At 38.6% G+C, this 16,432-nt stretch overlaps 1 protein-coding gene across 2 annotated transcripts in view; it reads right to left on the bottom strand.

Annotated features, from left to right (window-relative positions):
* The window catches only part of nfkb1 (nuclear factor of kappa light polypeptide gene enhancer in B-cells 1), a 46,593-nt gene that overhangs the window by 23,188 nt on the left and 6,973 nt on the right, over window positions 1-16,432 (bottom strand). For both annotated transcript variants that reach the window (XM_044363179.1, XM_044363178.1), the window contains exons 4-5: window positions 15,491-15,531; window positions 12,564-12,662 (exon numbers count right to left, since the gene is read on the bottom strand). In XM_044363179.1, coding sequence (XP_044219114.1) covers window positions 12,564-12,662; window positions 15,491-15,531 — 140 coding nt within the window. The remainder of the gene's footprint in view (window positions 1-12,563; window positions 12,663-15,490; window positions 15,532-16,432) is intronic.

Below are 16,432 nucleotides of genomic sequence, written 5' to 3'. Positions count from 1 at the left end.
AGACACAAACCGAGAGCTCACATCAGTGTGTGTGTGTGCGTGGAGTCTTTATTCTGTCTGATGCCCTCGTAGATGTGATCAGCTGACCATCCTGAGTCACAACAGTCCCGTAAACTACGGCGGCTCCACAGACCGAAACTGTTCACGTCACCGTTTACGTGACCATCGTGACCCTTAGCAGCTAGCAGCTAGCATCTAACCTACTGTTTAACTAAAGATGAGCTTTTTGTGCACATTGTAATAAAACAGATTTTATTCATCACGCTGCTCTAACTGAACCATTTACAACATGTTTACTGATTAAAGATCAATCTCTGGATTTCAAGAATTGATTATGGATCATTCAAATAAGAATGATGAACTAATGAACTACATATAACTGTCTTTTTCTGTTTTTTTACCACCCGTTTTCCTTTACTTTTTATGTCTTTATTTTATGTGTAAAAATATGAAAACCAGTAAAATCGGGATCAGATCAGTTTACTTTTTAAAAATTAGGGATATTTCTTACAAGTGTGGTGTGCTTTTATTTTGAAAGTTTGATTGACATGTGTACAGTCAGGTGTGTAGAGACAATAAGTAACTGCAGCTGGACACAGAAAAATACTCATATATTTGAATGGAGAGTGTGAGCGAACCCACACCTTTTTGAACATTTACTGCTTCCACATAGTTTTAGATACAAACTTCATTTGAACTTTAAATGAGTCACGAGACCTTGACCTACAAGTCTTGAATTTACATGTTTTTTCTATCTTTTATTGTTTTTGAGATATTAGAGTGTGAGTTTTAAAGTCTTTTCTTGCTCCTCCTGTGATTTTATAATGAGTGTGTATTGCGGAATGTTTCACAGCACTGAGGGAGTGACATCACCAGGAGCAGTTGGAGAGGAGGATTTTAGAGTACGCTTCTTGTGAAATCTCCTCATAAATCCCATGACTTTGGCCAAATCTAACATTAAAAATCATATGTTTTACTTGGAAATTTCGTGGCGAATCCATTGATACAGGTTTGAAAGTGGTCAGACTTATAGTTTAGACGTCAGAAGCCTCTGTTTGACACAAAGTTCATGCCCATAGATTGCCTCCCCATTGTTTTACATTGTAAGGGTGATGTAGCACTGCAACTTTCAGGGCTTATTAAATACAAACCATTCGAGTTATTACAAAGTTTTTAACAACTTTTTTTCAGCACAGTGTCATAAGTCATCTATTAAAGTTTGAAGCCGATACCATTAACGTCCTCGGAGGAGACAGCATTTGTTCGGGGGCCAAAATTGGGGCAAAGTCTTATTTTGAAAGGCTAATTGTGGACTTCCTGTTGGATTTAGGTCAGGGGTGTCAGTGTATGATTTGTAGGTCTTGATGAGACGAATAATTGAGTTTTGGTTTGATCTCTCTACGACATTCCTACGGGCCGTGGTGGCCATTTTAGTTACATAGGTGGCGCTAGAGAGCACATTTTGGCACTTTAGGGGTTAATTTTTACATTTTATCAAATTTTTCACCAGACCTGATGTGTGTGCCAAATTTGGTTTGTTGAGTTTTTCAGCATGTTTAGGGGGTCAAATTTAGGGTTTAAGTGGCGTAATAATAAAGAAACATACAAACAAACAAACACACTAAAAACAACAGGAACCTCGCCCTAAAAAACAGTAGAAACAGTAAAACAGTAGTCCTCGGTCCCTAATAACACTAACAAGCAGTTGTCAGAGTGATGAATGAATGAATAGTGATTGTTCTGTGATGATCTGTCTGTGATGATAATATGACTAATTTTTTCCTGATAATTCACATTTTCTCCACGTGTAAAGGCTTCCATTCAGACACATTTAGCTTTATAAATACAGATGATCAAACACACAGAAAAAATCTGATTACAGATCAGTTCAGTGAGGCTCAGAGTTTCCTCATCAGATTCAACAGTTCGTGTCCTGAACTATAAAACATCAGCTGGAACAATGGAAACTTGCAGAAACAGAAAATGAATGAGGAAGGAGACATAGAAACAGTTTAACTGCTTTCAAACTACTTTTATATCATTTAATATTTCTTAAAGAGGCAGTTTAAAGATTAAATGTGAAAGATGCTTCTTTTCTGTTTATTTATTTAACATTTTTATCTTTTTTATGATCTTTTTTTGGTCTGTGAGATGAATCAAGATGTTATCTCATCATTTGCATCGTTACTGTGCTGTTTTACATAAAGACTTTAAAAGACTTTAAAAAAAATACTGTGCTGCTGTTTCTGTGTGTGTGTGTGTGTTACAAATCATCATGTCACTGTGGGTATTTTGCCTGCAGGGACGTTGCAACGGCCGCAGTAAATAAACACAAGCCCACTTCCTCCTCCCGGTTCTGTCAGCCAATCGAGTCGCTCTGATGGGAAAAAAAAAAAACCCAGTTCCTAGAAACACAGCGAGTGTTTGGCGTCTGACGGTTTCCTGACTCACTCACACACGCTAAATATTTGTAGTATCTGACACTCCCAGCAGAGGTTGAAGGAGCCGGGTGGAGTCTGCAGCGGAAGGTGTCTGTGTTTTGTCAGTGAGCTACTGTTGATCAATCGATCGGTCTGATTGATCCTGATGCTGTAAAACTGGCTGCATCAGCAGGAATCTCAGAGCTGATCACATGTCAGTGAGGTGAGAACTGACTGCTGGAGCATCAGATGCAGACATGTGGGGCTAGCGGAGGCCGGAAGGTCGTCTGTCTGTCGATCCCCAGACCAGCAGGATGGTTCTGCAGCGCTTGTCCCAGACCATTAACCCCAGCTGGTCAGACTGGTTGTACTGGGAAGCTTCCGAGTGTTAATGTGATCAGGTTTCCTCTCACTGAATAATTGATTATTTCTTTTCTATTCTGACAATCTTGTTTTTCTTTTGAAGTTCTTATTGTCGACTGTTTTATATGTCAAGTTATTTCAATTTTCAGATTTTTATATTTGTTTTGCTTTTTCTTGTTTTATTGATCGATGTGATTTTAGATTGTTGTTGTGGTTGTTGACTGTACATTCATATCCTGTTTACACACGCACATAGTTTATTTATCTTTACATTTAAATATAAATGAGCCACAATTTGCATCAAACTCCTTCTTAGTTAAATCTGAACACAAACATCATTTATGTCACGTCCTACTGGGACTTTTTCTGTGGTTTCTGAACTCTTTGTGTATTTTGTTCTCTTGAGTTTTCAGTGTTTCTGTCATTTATGTTGCCTGGTTTTGGTTTTTTTTCTGTTTCCCTCCTGTGTTCCTCATGTGCACCTCCTCTCACCTGCCCAGTCCTGCTCCCAGTGTCTTCCCCAGTTTATCTGCTCCCAGTCTGCCCAGTTGTGTTGTGTCACACTGTTGTCTGTTTTACTTTAGTTCCTGTTTTATTTTGAAATATTTTCTCCTTGTGTCTTGTCACTCTTGTGTTTGGTCACCTCATGTGTTTCACCTGTGTCTAGTCTGCAATCACACCGTGTGTATTTATCGTCCAGTTTTCAGTTCGGTCTTGTTTTTTTCTGTGTTTATGGTCTTTGTTACTGGTCCCAGTGTCTCCTGGTCCCACTTTTGACTTCATTCATTAAATATTCAGCATCGTATCCAACTTGCCTGGGTCCACCTGCTCCACTCACCCTCCTCCGTGACAGTTTTAGATCCAGTGTGACTTACACTACCTGCAGATATCATTATAATATAATATATAATATAATATATATATATATATAACATAAATGCACTTAGAAACATGTTGAAGTTGTCTCCAGTTGTCAGTGATAGTTAACGGAGACTAAATGTAAACACATACATCTACAGCTCACTCACTGCATCCACAGCAACGTTATACTTTCTGTTTACATCCCCCCAGAGCATCATGGGAACTGTAGTTCCAACACTAAGAGCGTAATTATCCCCCAAATCATAGTGAGACAGGAACAAAGAGTAATACCAGGTGAGACCAGATGCATTGATATGAGCGGAGGAGGTGGGTTGAAGTTGTCTCAGTTTGACTTTTCAACTTCTCCTGACCTGATTTCAGACTTCACCATCACCTTCAACATGTCAGCGATCTGCAGCCGTACCGATGTGTGTGAATGTGAAGTAGTACAAAGGGTTTTAATATGTGAACGTGGGCCGAGGTCGGCGTTAACGCAGATGTTACACCTCTGGATGTCGAGCTTTCATCTCAACACCTTTCCTGTTTGTGACGCAACCTCACTTCCTTGTAATTACACGTGGGTGTTGTGGAGAGGAAATTCCCAACAGACATGAAACACAGCGTGTGTGTGTGTGTGTGTGTGTGTGTTTATGCATATGTGTGTGTGTGTGTGTGTGTGTGTGTGTGTGTGTGTGTGTGTGTGAGACAGCTACTATAAACCTGAACAGGTCCAGACCAGCAGAAGTCTCTTCAAGAAGCTTCTTTAACCCCAAAACTCTCTTCTGCTGTGACTTTGTTTTATTTGGAGTTTGGATCCAGATCTGCTTCAAAACCATCAGAATCAGGAGCCAGGAGGTCGTGAGAATTATTCCCTCTTCCAGTGTTGAGAAATTCTTTTTAATAATCTTTTGACCTTCAGTAGAAACTGATCACATGTTCTTTGGTTCAACATGTTACTGAAATCTGTTCCTGCTGACTGACAACATAAACTTCTATTTTTAAAATCAGCACAAGCAGCCAGCAATAAAAGGGTCAGAGAGGTCAAAGGTCACAGAGTACTGTTAATAACACATAATGAAACATCCAGACAGAGAGGCAGAAATTAAATGAAACCTGTTTTATCTGATATTTACTGACAGATTCAGGTTTTTAGCAGCTAAACACAACTTAATGTTTTATCTTTAAACTTCCTTTGAACAGATTTAACAGGACGACAAACTGTAAAACTGTCGTTGATGCTACTGAACTCTTCTCTGGCCGCCGGGTTCAGCTCACATCTGGCCAGGTGTTCAGGAAGTCTTCTAGTATATAAACCATATAACAAACCTAAACTATGTTTATCATACAGGCTGCACATATTACCTACTTAACAAGCCACCTGACTGTTAAAACACACCTGATACTCCAAAGGTCTCGATACAAACATAAACTTGTGTTCAGACATCAGCTGCCTGGCCGGCTGCCTCGTTTCTATTGGCCGTGCGGGTGTTCATCACAACACGCAGTTAGACATTAAGTTTAACTAGGTTGAAACTATTTCCTTAATGTCTGGCTGGTTGGTGTGTAGTTTAGTTGAAGTTTGTATTGTTTGTGTTGTGAAACTGGTCTCTGGATGCAGACATGAAGGAGAGGCAGCGGAGGTCGTTAAATCGAATTCATTATCCGGGTCGGTGCACGTATTAAATATTAAATATTATCTCTCCCTGCATGTGCATCAACCCTGACAGAGTCTCTGAGGGAGGATGACGCCATCATCCTCCTCCGCTGCACCGGATCAGCGAACACGAGGGAGTCGACAGTTTAACGCAGGACATCAGTGTGAAACCCGGCACGGATGTTGCGGTTCTCACTTTGCAGTTTGACATAATTACAAGTCATATTAATTCTACAATTCATACTCATATTTACCGAGAGTTTACGTTCTCAGTTTCACACTGACTCATCTCTTTATTGTTTATTTTTTATTTATATTAGAAATCTGCTAACAGATTTATATGAAAATTGGGGGGAAAGTGATGTTTTTTTACTCGTGATCGTCTATCTAGTCACTGCTAATCAATACAGAGTATCAATGAGTGATCAGCTTTATCCTGATGGGAGTGGTCTCTTCCATGACGATGATGAGGATTAAATGAATCATATGTTATGACCTTCACAGTCACCTCATCTCAACCCAGCTGACGTGTTAGACAGCGCTCTCCATCATCTCCATTCATCATCATCATCATCATCATCATCATAACACCACATGATGAAGAGTTCAGAGACTGTAGGATCAATAAGGAGGAGCTGTGAAGATGTTCTTGTGGTCAAACATCTTTATGTTGGTTTTTCCTTTAATGTGTCACCGTCTGTGATGAAGCTTTGTGTCTTCTGGTGGTTTTAAAAAGATAAACTGGTGTTTGACATCATTTAAAAACTTACACTCACTATGTTTTACCTGATTCTAGTCATATATATATATATATATATATATATATATAGATAGATAAATATAGCAGATTTAACACCAGTTACTCTGTGCTGTGTTATTTTAGTGGTGGGATTAAACTCTGGTTTATATTTCTGTTACATAATGTGCTTTATTTTAGCAACGCAGCTGGAGAATATTACAATAAACTCATAGTTTTTATTTATATAGGTTTGTTATTGGTATTAGCTATCCATTAATACACTATCTGATAATTATGAAGCTGCTCTTAACAGCATGAACACTTATACAATACACCTGGTTGTTACTGTTATTACTTTTATTAACGTCGTCTGTCGTCTTATTATGAATCTGTGTCTGTCCTGCAGTAACAGCAGCGTCCTGTAAGACGACTTATTACCACTGATACAAGCTGCTCGTTAGTTTCTGTTATGGTTAAATATTAACAGTCCTGTTGTATTAGATGAACAGTAATAGTTTTATTAAAGCCTGATACACCATAGAAGACTTTACTATAATAGATATCGTCAGCTAACGCCCACATATACATATATATGTATATAGGTATATATATATATATGTCTATATCTATAAGCTAACAGCAGTCACTCAGTAAGACACCTGCCCAGTCCTCCACTGGTTCTCCTCTGAGTTCATCCAGTCTGTCCTCTGAGACCTCCAGTCACACACGTATCAATAAACATTAACAACCTCTTCAATGTTAGAACTGACCTTGATATAAATTCATTTCTTACTGGTTAACTGGAACGCTCTCCCTTCTGTTACATCACTTCCTGTTTGTTTGGGTTTTTTTAGATGTGGAAGTAAAATTCTCTCCAGAAGTCACTGTAGTTTATATATATACATATGTATGTAAGTATATTTCATGTAAATCTAGTTCTTGCATCATTTTTCTACACATTGATCAACTAATCGCCGACTATATTGATTTTTTAAGAAAAAAAATGTCCATTTTCTCTGATTCCAGCTTCTTAAATGTGATGATTTTCTGGTTTTTCACCATTTTCTGACATTTTATGGACCAAACGACTAATCCATTAATGGAGAAAATAATCAACAGATGAATCAATAATGAAAACAGTCGTTAGTTAAAGAACTATGAAGCCTCATCAGCTCAAAAAAACCTCTGCAGAAAACTAATAATTTATCAGATTTTCGCATATTTCCGATTGTTTTTGTTTTTCCCTGCTGCGAGTGACGTCCTCTCATCATCATCATCATCATCATCATCATCATCATCATCATCATCATCATCCCACTGGTCCAACCAGAATAACAGGAGGGGTTTTCCCACTCTGCAGCCTCGGCATGCAAACAACGTGCAGGCAGCATCTATCCGACACGGCTCAGAGAATAAACACAGACACACACTAAGCTTTCCTGGTTCGTTCTGATGATGTCGTCTGATACCCGACAGACACGTTTCCATCTTATCGGGCCGTTAAATTCTTTGAATTGTTTAAAACGCATGTATATATATATAAAAAAAGATTTGTTTTGCTTGCACGGCAGCTCGTTATCTCCACCGCATCGTTTTTATGTTTTTATTTCTTTTATCCAAGAAAATTCAGCCAAAATGTTTCATCATCATCATCATCATCATCGTCATCATCGTCATCCAGGTAATTTCCAGGTGAATCATCCACATCAAATGTGTCCAGTTCATACTAACAACCTGCCTCTTATTAAAATACTGTTACTGCTAAACTAAATGATCCAAAAATAAAGAAGAATTCCCCCTTTTTTTATTTCTTTTCAAGCCCTTTTTTTTTTCTAGACAACTCTGAGAAAACGAATGATCTCACGTCACTGGCAGGATGTTTTCTCAACACTTAAGATGAACATTTGTTGAGGTGTTAAAAAATCTGGATCATTTCTATTGAACTTTATGGTTTTATTATAAGTAAAGTGGTGCAGCGAAGGCATTGAGCAGCAGAGGCGAGCAGACGGGCTGCAGCAGCAGGAATCTGGGGATTTCCCGTTTTCTCTGGTTTGGTCGGAACATGTGGGAGCGTCAAGACTCCAAACTAAACATCAACAGAAACAACATGACGTGAAATTTAAGCTGCTGTATACATCCGACAGACTGAGCTGCTGCAGCGGCTGCAACACAGCGACTGGCTTCTGTCAGGGATGAACTTGGAATTTTTAACATTAATTAATTCGACTTCCTCCTCTGAGCAGACTTCAGGAGACGCGAGCAGCCTGAATGAAGGTTGTTTCAGCTCATTCTTGTCTGTGTTTTTCACCACATCTGAAGAAGTGTGGAAATTAGGCAAATGAGACCCCGTGACAGATTAAAAGAGAGGTGGAGACATTTGAAACTCTGTTTTCACACATGAGGAAACAACGACAACATTGTGATTCTGTTGTTTTTTTTTGTATTTACTGTTGCGTGACTCTGCTGTTTCAGTCAGATTAGAACGAGTGAATGAAAAAGGAGAAGAAACGCAGAAGAGGAAAAGCAGACTGAAAACTCTAGTAGACGACCTGCTGATGATTCTTTATTTCTGTTTTAGAAAGTAAACATCATGGAGCAGCCTGGTGCTCATCTCTATCTCTCTCTCCTTGTTTCCTGTCTGCCTCTCTGCTGCCCACTGTCCAATAAAGGCAAAAAAAAAAGAAAGCAAACGTCATGAAACACTCTGGTATCGTCCTCTTCGAGTGGTAACTACCATGTCTTGAGGCTGAAGCAAATGTGGAAGTAACTTAAAGAGGACATATTCTGTACATTTCCTGCTCTATATTAATATTCTGGGGCTCTGGAATATCTTTGCATGATTTCCAGTTAAAAACTCCTTATTTATCTTCTACTGGTCCTTTATGCAGCCCCTCAGTTCAGCCTCTGTCTGAAACAGGTCGTTTTAGCTCCTGTCTCTTTAAGGCCCTGCCTCCTGATGAGCCCACTCTGTTCTGATTGGTCAGCTTTCAGGAAGCTTCCTCCGGCTCCGGAGGCTACGTAAACAAACTATAGTAACAGGATTTCACTTCTTTTTCTCCTTCTTTACTCCAAATGTCAACTTCTCAAATCCATCCGTACATGTTGGAGCTGAACAACACATGGAAACACCTTAGCAACCACCTTAGCAACCACCACAACAACCACCACAGCAACCACCACAGCAACCACAACAGCAACCAAGGCTACAGAACGGACGGCTGTTTATGAGCATGTGCAACAATCAATCAATCAATCAATCAATTTTTATTTATATAGCGCCAAATCACAACAAAAGTCATCTCAAGGCACTTTTCACAGGTCAAGACCATACTCTTTAATTTACAGAGACCCAACGATTCAACCCATGAGCAGCACTTGGCGAAAGCGCCGACGTCATCTCGTCAGCAAGGAAAGGAAGCGTCAGGCAGGTTGAAGCCCTGACTCTTGACTTGCAGGCAGCATTTCTACATACGTTCACCTCAAGTTCCTGAACTTTGAGCATGTTTGACATCAGACATCAGAACAGGATATAAATAACAGGAAACTATTAAAAGCTCAATATGTCTTCTTTAAAGTACAATCCTACCAACGGCACTAGATGCTCTGACTGACTCAACTTCTGTCTAGAAATACCGAGTCAATCATTGTTTCCAACGAGTCATTCTGGTCTCGATCTCTATATTCAGGTCCTCTAATGAGTGAGCTGGTGGTCATTTTGGAAATTATTGCTCCATTAATAAGATTTGGAGACTTACAGCAGCTTTGATGTCTGCTGTGTGGGTGTTGATTGACGGCTGTGACTGACAGGTGGCTCACCTGTCAATCACAGCCTCCTCGGCTCCAGGACTCACACTGAGACCAGGTCCACACTGAGACCAGGTCCACACTGAGACCAGGTCCACACTAAGCCGGCTACATTCATAAACACATCTTCTTCTCTCCGTTCAGACTAAAACGACTTTTCCAAAACATCGTCCAGAGTGTGTAAATGTGAAAACGTCGGCTTGGTGTTGTCGTGTGAACGCTGTCATATCACTGACAGAACAGATGGTGGCAGCAGCGCGGCGTTTCATTGGAAGAGGAAGAAGAAGAAGAAACAACAACAACATTGGCGGACGGCTTAAACGGAGTTAAACGTAGTCTGTTGGAATCTGCTGCAATAAACTAAATGGAAACAGTACACTGTTTCTTCTTCGCTGGTTTTCTGTGTCTGACTCGCTCATCTGTCCTCTGCACATGCCCAGTAGGAGGAGAATTGCCCGTCTTGTGGCGTTTTAATGTAGACGGAGGTATTTACAGAAACGAGCCGCAGCTCTGATGTAACCGACAGGTGACGTCACACGTCGCTGCGTCCAGCTTTATATACAGTCTGTGGTCTTCTTCTGTGGTCTTTTAAAACAAGTCCTGAAGCCTAACTTTGTTTTAACATTAATAAACAACAGTTAATGTCTTGTTCCGTGTCCTAATATCTACATTAGACTTTAGGGCTGAAACTAACAATTATGTTGTTTGGTCAAGAAAATGTCAGAAAACAGTGAAACATGTCGATCAGTTTTCTCAAAGTCCAAGACGACGTCCTCAGATGTTTTGTTTTGTCCACAACTCAAAGTTTACTGTCATAGAGACTAAAGAAGCTGGAATCTTTGACAGAAGTGACAGAATCTTTTTTTTTCTTAAAAAATGACTCAAAATGATTAATTGATTATAAAATAGTTTGCGATTAATTTAATTGTCTGCAACTAATTGATTAATTGACTTCTTCCCTGTTTTATGAATGAAGCGGTGCACAGCTGCAGTCTGTGTGTTTGACCAATCAGTGACAGCCAGCGCTGTAAACCCCGCCCCTAAAGTTCCTCAACTTTTGGACAGTAAAACTCGTCCGGAGCAGCTTCTCACATCTGGAACTCTCCTTCAGGAACTCAACACGCTGAAAACTATCTGATGAGTTTGAGTTTTCAGACAGCAGTGAGGAGCGGTGTTTCCCAACCTCGACGTGGCTTCAAACTGACAAAACTGTGTTAGACTTTTAGAAGCAGTAAGAAGGGAAAACCCTGTTTGATAGAAAAGCTTTTGTTCAAATAGCTGCATGAAACAACAGAAGAGTGGAAGTTGCAGTCGTCATAGTTTCTGCTTTTAGCTTGTGACAAACCGACCGAGGATGATGTATTGAGTTCATATCTGTGTCCGTCTATTTGCATGATCTGTGGTCATTCTGAGTAAAACCACAAAGACAACTACAAAAAACCAACCCGCCTTCATTCTAAGAGTCAGCTCTTCACTCTGCAGGAAACTCTCGTATTTCCTCTGCTGTTGCCGCACCACTCTGTGTTTAGTGCTCTAATTCTTCTCTGTGCAGCAAATGCTTTCTATCACTTCCTGCATATTATTTTTAGCCTCATAATTTTACTCTGGAATGCAGCCGCCGTTGGTCCGGCTTCAAGATCGACTGTTTCGCTCTTTAACATCAAACAGGGCGAGTCAGCTGACTCTGATCCTGCAGGTGCAGATCAGAAACCTGCTGCTGCAGCTTCACAGTTCAACATGAAGCTGTTTGACATCACAGACAGTAACTAAGTACATTTACTCAAGTACTGTACTTAAGTACAATTTTGAGGTACTTGTACTTTACTTGAGTATTTCCATGTGATGCTACTTTATACTTTCTACTCCACTACATTTATTTAACAGCTTTAGTTACTTTTCAAACAGATTTGTGTATCAGAACTTTGTTTTTTCTTCTTTCCTCTCCCATTAATCATCTCACCACCCCTCAGATTTATCTGCTGACCCTTTGGAGGGGCCCCGACCCCTAGGTTGGGAACCACTGGACTAAACTAGCTAACTGTATATAAAGTAGTGTAAACTAGCTCCACCTCCAGCAGCTACAACAGTAACATGCTGCTCTAACACTGATGCTTCACTATTAATAATCTAATGATGTCATATATAATAATATATCAGTCAGAGGGACCAAACCACTACTTTTACTGCAATACTTTAACTACATCAAGCTCATAATACTTATGTACTTTTACTGCAATACTTTAACTACATCAAGCTCATAATACTTATGTACTTTTACTGCAATACTTTAACTACATCAAGCTCATAATACTTATGTACTTTTACTGCAATACTTTAACTACATCAAGCTCATAATACTTATGTACTTTTACTGCAATACTTTAACTACATCAAGCTCATAATACTTATGTACTTTTACTGCAATACTTTAACTACATCAAGCTCATAATACTTATGTACTTTTACTATAGGAGGATTTTTCATGCAGGACTTTTACTTCTAGTGGAGTATTTTTACTTTGTGTATTGGTACTTTTACTGCAGTAAAGTATCTGAGTACTTCTTCCAGTACTGCAGAAAAGAATGTAAACATCTTTATATTCACCCTGATTGAAGCCTTTTCTGAAACACGTCACACCACAAAGAGACGACACAAAGGTTTAAGTGGAAGTTGGCGACTCAGCGTAGAGTTTGACGGCAGGCTGACAGACAGGAAGTCTTACCTTGACGGTGGGGTAGGTCTTCCTGTTTTTCTCGCTGGAGGCTCCCGGCAAGCCGCCGTGAGACGGACCTTCACAGCCGTACCTGAACCTGAAGCCACGCTGAGAGACAGAAACACACACTGTAATACACATTTACACGTTCACAGTGATAAACAGAATCAATCAGCTGATAATTAGTTATTGGAGATATATTGGTATCAATATGTCAGCAGAGAAATGTCAAAGATATGTTTGAGGTCATTTAGAGACTGTATCTCCATTAAAATAGTAAAAACTGTAAACGGTAAACAAAGTCACTAAACTGTAAACAAAGTCACTAAACTGTAAACAAAGTCGCTAAACTGTAAACAAAGTCGCTAAACTGTAAACAAAGTGACTAAACTGTAAACAAAGTCACTAAACTGTAAATAAAGTGACTAAACTGTAAACAAAGTCGCTAAACTGTAAACAAAGTCGCTAAACTGTAAATAAAGTCACTAAACTGTAAACAAAGTGAATAAACTGTAAACAAAGTCGCTAAACTGTAAACAAAGTCACTAAACTGTAAATAAAGTCACTAAACTGTAAATAAAGTCACTAAACCATAAATGAAGTGACTAAACTGTAAACAAAGTGACTAAACTGTAAACAAAGTCACTAAACTGTAAATAAAGTGACTAAACTGTAAACAAAGTCACTAAACTGTAAATAAAGTCACTAAACTGTAAACAAAGTCACTAAACTGTAAATAAAGTGACTAAACTGTAAACAAAGTCACTAAACTGTAAACAAAGTCGCTAAACTGTAAATAAAGTGACTAAACTGTAAACAAAGTGAATAAACTGTAAAAATATTGACTAAACTGTAAACAAAGTGACTAAACTGTAAACAAAGTGAATAAACTCTAAATAAAGTGACTAAACTGTAAACAAAGTCACTAAACTGTAAATAAAGTGACTAAACTGTAAACAAAGTCACTAAACTGTAAATAAAGTCACCAAACTGTAAACAAAGTGACTAAACTGTAAACAAAGTCACCAAACTGTAAATAAAGTCACTAAACTGTAAACAAAGTCACCAAACTGTAAACAAAGTCACTAAACTGTAAACAAAGCGACTAAATTGTAAATAAAGTGACTAAACTGTAAACAAAGTCACCAAACTGTAAACAAAGTCACTAAACTGTAAATAAAGTCACTAAACTGTAAACAAAGTCACTAAACTGTAAACAAAGTCACTAAACTGTAAATAAAGTGACTAAACTGTAAATGAAGTGACTAAACTGTAAACAAAGTGACTAAACTGTAAATAAAGTGACTAAACTGTAAACAAAGTGACTAAACTGTAAATAAAGTGACTAAACTGTAAATGAAGTGACTAAACTGTAAACAAAGTGACTAAACTGTAAACAAAGTCACTAAACTGTAAACAAAGTCACTAAACTGTAAATAAAGTGACTAAACTGTAAACAAAGTCACTAAACTGTAAATAAAGTGACTAAACTGTAAACAAAGTCACTAAACTGTAAACAAAGTCACTAAACTGAAAACAAAGTCGCTAAACTGTAAATAAAGTGACTAAACTGTAAATAAAGTGAATAAACTGTAAAAATATTGACTAAACTGTAAACAAAGTGACTAAACTGTAAACAAAGTGAATAAACTCTAAATAAAGTGACTAAACTGTAAACAAAGTCACTTAACTGTAAATAAAGTCACTAAACTGTAAACAAAGTCACCAAACTGTAAACAAAGTCACTAAACTGTAAATAAAGTCACTAAACTGTAAATAAAGTGACTAAACTGTAAACAAAGTCACCAAACTGTAAACAAAGTGACTAAACTGTAAACAAAGTCACCAAACTGTAAATAAAGTCACTAAACTGTAAATAAAGTCACTAAACTGTAAACAAAGTCACCAAACTGTAAACAAAGTCACTAAACTGTAAACAAAGCGACTAAATTGTAAATAAAGTGACTAAACTGTAAACAAAGTCACTAAACTGTAAATAAAGTCACTAAACTGTAAATAAAGTCACTAAACTGTAAACAAAGTCACTAAACTGTAAATAAAGTCACTAAACTGTAAACAAAGTCACTAAACTGTAAACAAAGCGACTAAATTGTAAATAAAGTGACTAAACTGTAAACAAAGTCACTAAACTGTAAACAAAGTCATTAAATTGTAAACAAAGCGACTAAATTCTAAACAATGCGACTAAACTGTAAAAAAGCGACTAAATTGTAAATAAAGTGACTAAATTGTAAACAAAGCGATTGTAATAATAAGGTTTTCTTTTAAACAGTAAACATGTCTGTTGCTTTATTATTTATTTACTATGTGACATCAGGAACACTGAGGACAGGTGAGTGACAGGTGAGTGACGGGTGAGTGACAGGTGAGTGACAGGTGAGTGACGGGTGAGTGACAGGTGAGTGACGGGTGAGTGACGGGTGAGTGATGGGTGAGTGACAGGTGAGTGACGGGTGAGTGACGGGTGACTGACGGGTGACTGACGGGTGAGTCACAGGTGAGTGACAGGTGAGTGACGGGTGAGTGACGGGTGACTGACGGGTGACTGACGGGTGAGTCACAGGTGAGTGACGGGTGACTGACGGGTGACTGACGGGTGAGTGACAGGTGAGTGACAGGTGAGTGACGGGTGAGTGACAGGTGAGTGACAGGTGAGTGACGGGTGAGTGACGGGTGAGTGACGGGTGAGTGACAGGTGACTGACGGGTGAGTGACGGGTGAGTGACGGGTGAGTGACAGGTGAGTGACGGGTGAGTGACGGGTGAGTGACGGGTGAGTGACGGGTGAGTGACGGGTGAGTGACAGGTGAGTGACAGGTGAGTGACGGGTGAGTGACGGGTGAGTGACAGGTGAGTGACGGGTGAGTGACGGGTGAGTGACAGGTGAGTGACGGGTGACTGACAGGTGAGTTTTACCTGCTTCGGCTGCTCGAGGATCTGCAGGAAGGGTCCGTCCACTGAAACACACATATAATTATATATTAAATATTTAAAACAGTTACAGTCCTGAAACAAAACCATAAACTGCTGCTGATTACTTCTCATTAAATAAAATCGATTTGACTTCAGTACTTTAGTTAGTTAGTTTCATTATTGATCAATCTGCCAATTATTCTCTCAATGTAAATCATAATTAAATCAGTGCCAGTAACGGGTCTCGTCTAGTTCGACCATCAGTTTCCTGTCGAGTGTGACGGAGGAAACTCACAGTGGAGAAGCTAAAAAATGAACTGAAACGATTGATCGATGACCGAATTTGTCGCCGATCATCTTTCCATAAATGAATCGACTAATCGGTGCAGCTTTATGAAAGGCGATGAAGTCATTCAAATCCAGAGGATTAATCGATTTATCAATTAATCAATCAAAGGAAAATTCATCAGCAACTATTTTGATAATCGATTATTCGTTCAGGTAATTCTTTTAATGAAACATTTGATGGTTTCAGGTTCTTGATTGATTGATTGATTGATTGATTGCTTGTTTACATGATAGTAAATTGAGTATATTCAGGTTTTTGACTGTTTATTGTACAAAAAAGACATTAATGTTTCCTGATGTTTTATAGATTAAACCAATCAATCAGATCAATCACTAATGAAAATGATGATTAGTTGCAGCTTTAGTAGATTTGCATATTTCTGGTGTAAAAGTGTAAATCAGACACTTTGAGTTGTTGGAAGGTGGATTTTTTTTCCTCTTTTGACTCACAGAGAGGAAACATCTGGCGGACTGTTCCTTTAAATGAGCTCATATATGTTTATAGTGACATAAAGAACATAGAAATCCCATTAAAGGACTGGTTTTAAACCAGCACTGTAATCATTCCTCCTGTTCATACTGGATATTAAAACATCC

The sequence above is a fragment of the Thunnus albacares genome, chromosome 10, assembly GCF_914725855.1.
Source record: "Thunnus albacares chromosome 10, fThuAlb1.1, whole genome shotgun sequence".
NCBI classification, from domain to species: domain Eukaryota; kingdom Metazoa; phylum Chordata; class Actinopteri; order Scombriformes; family Scombridae; genus Thunnus; species Thunnus albacares.
The sequence above is the reverse complement of the archived record's forward strand: the minus strand, read 5'-3'. Positions and strand labels throughout refer to the sequence as shown.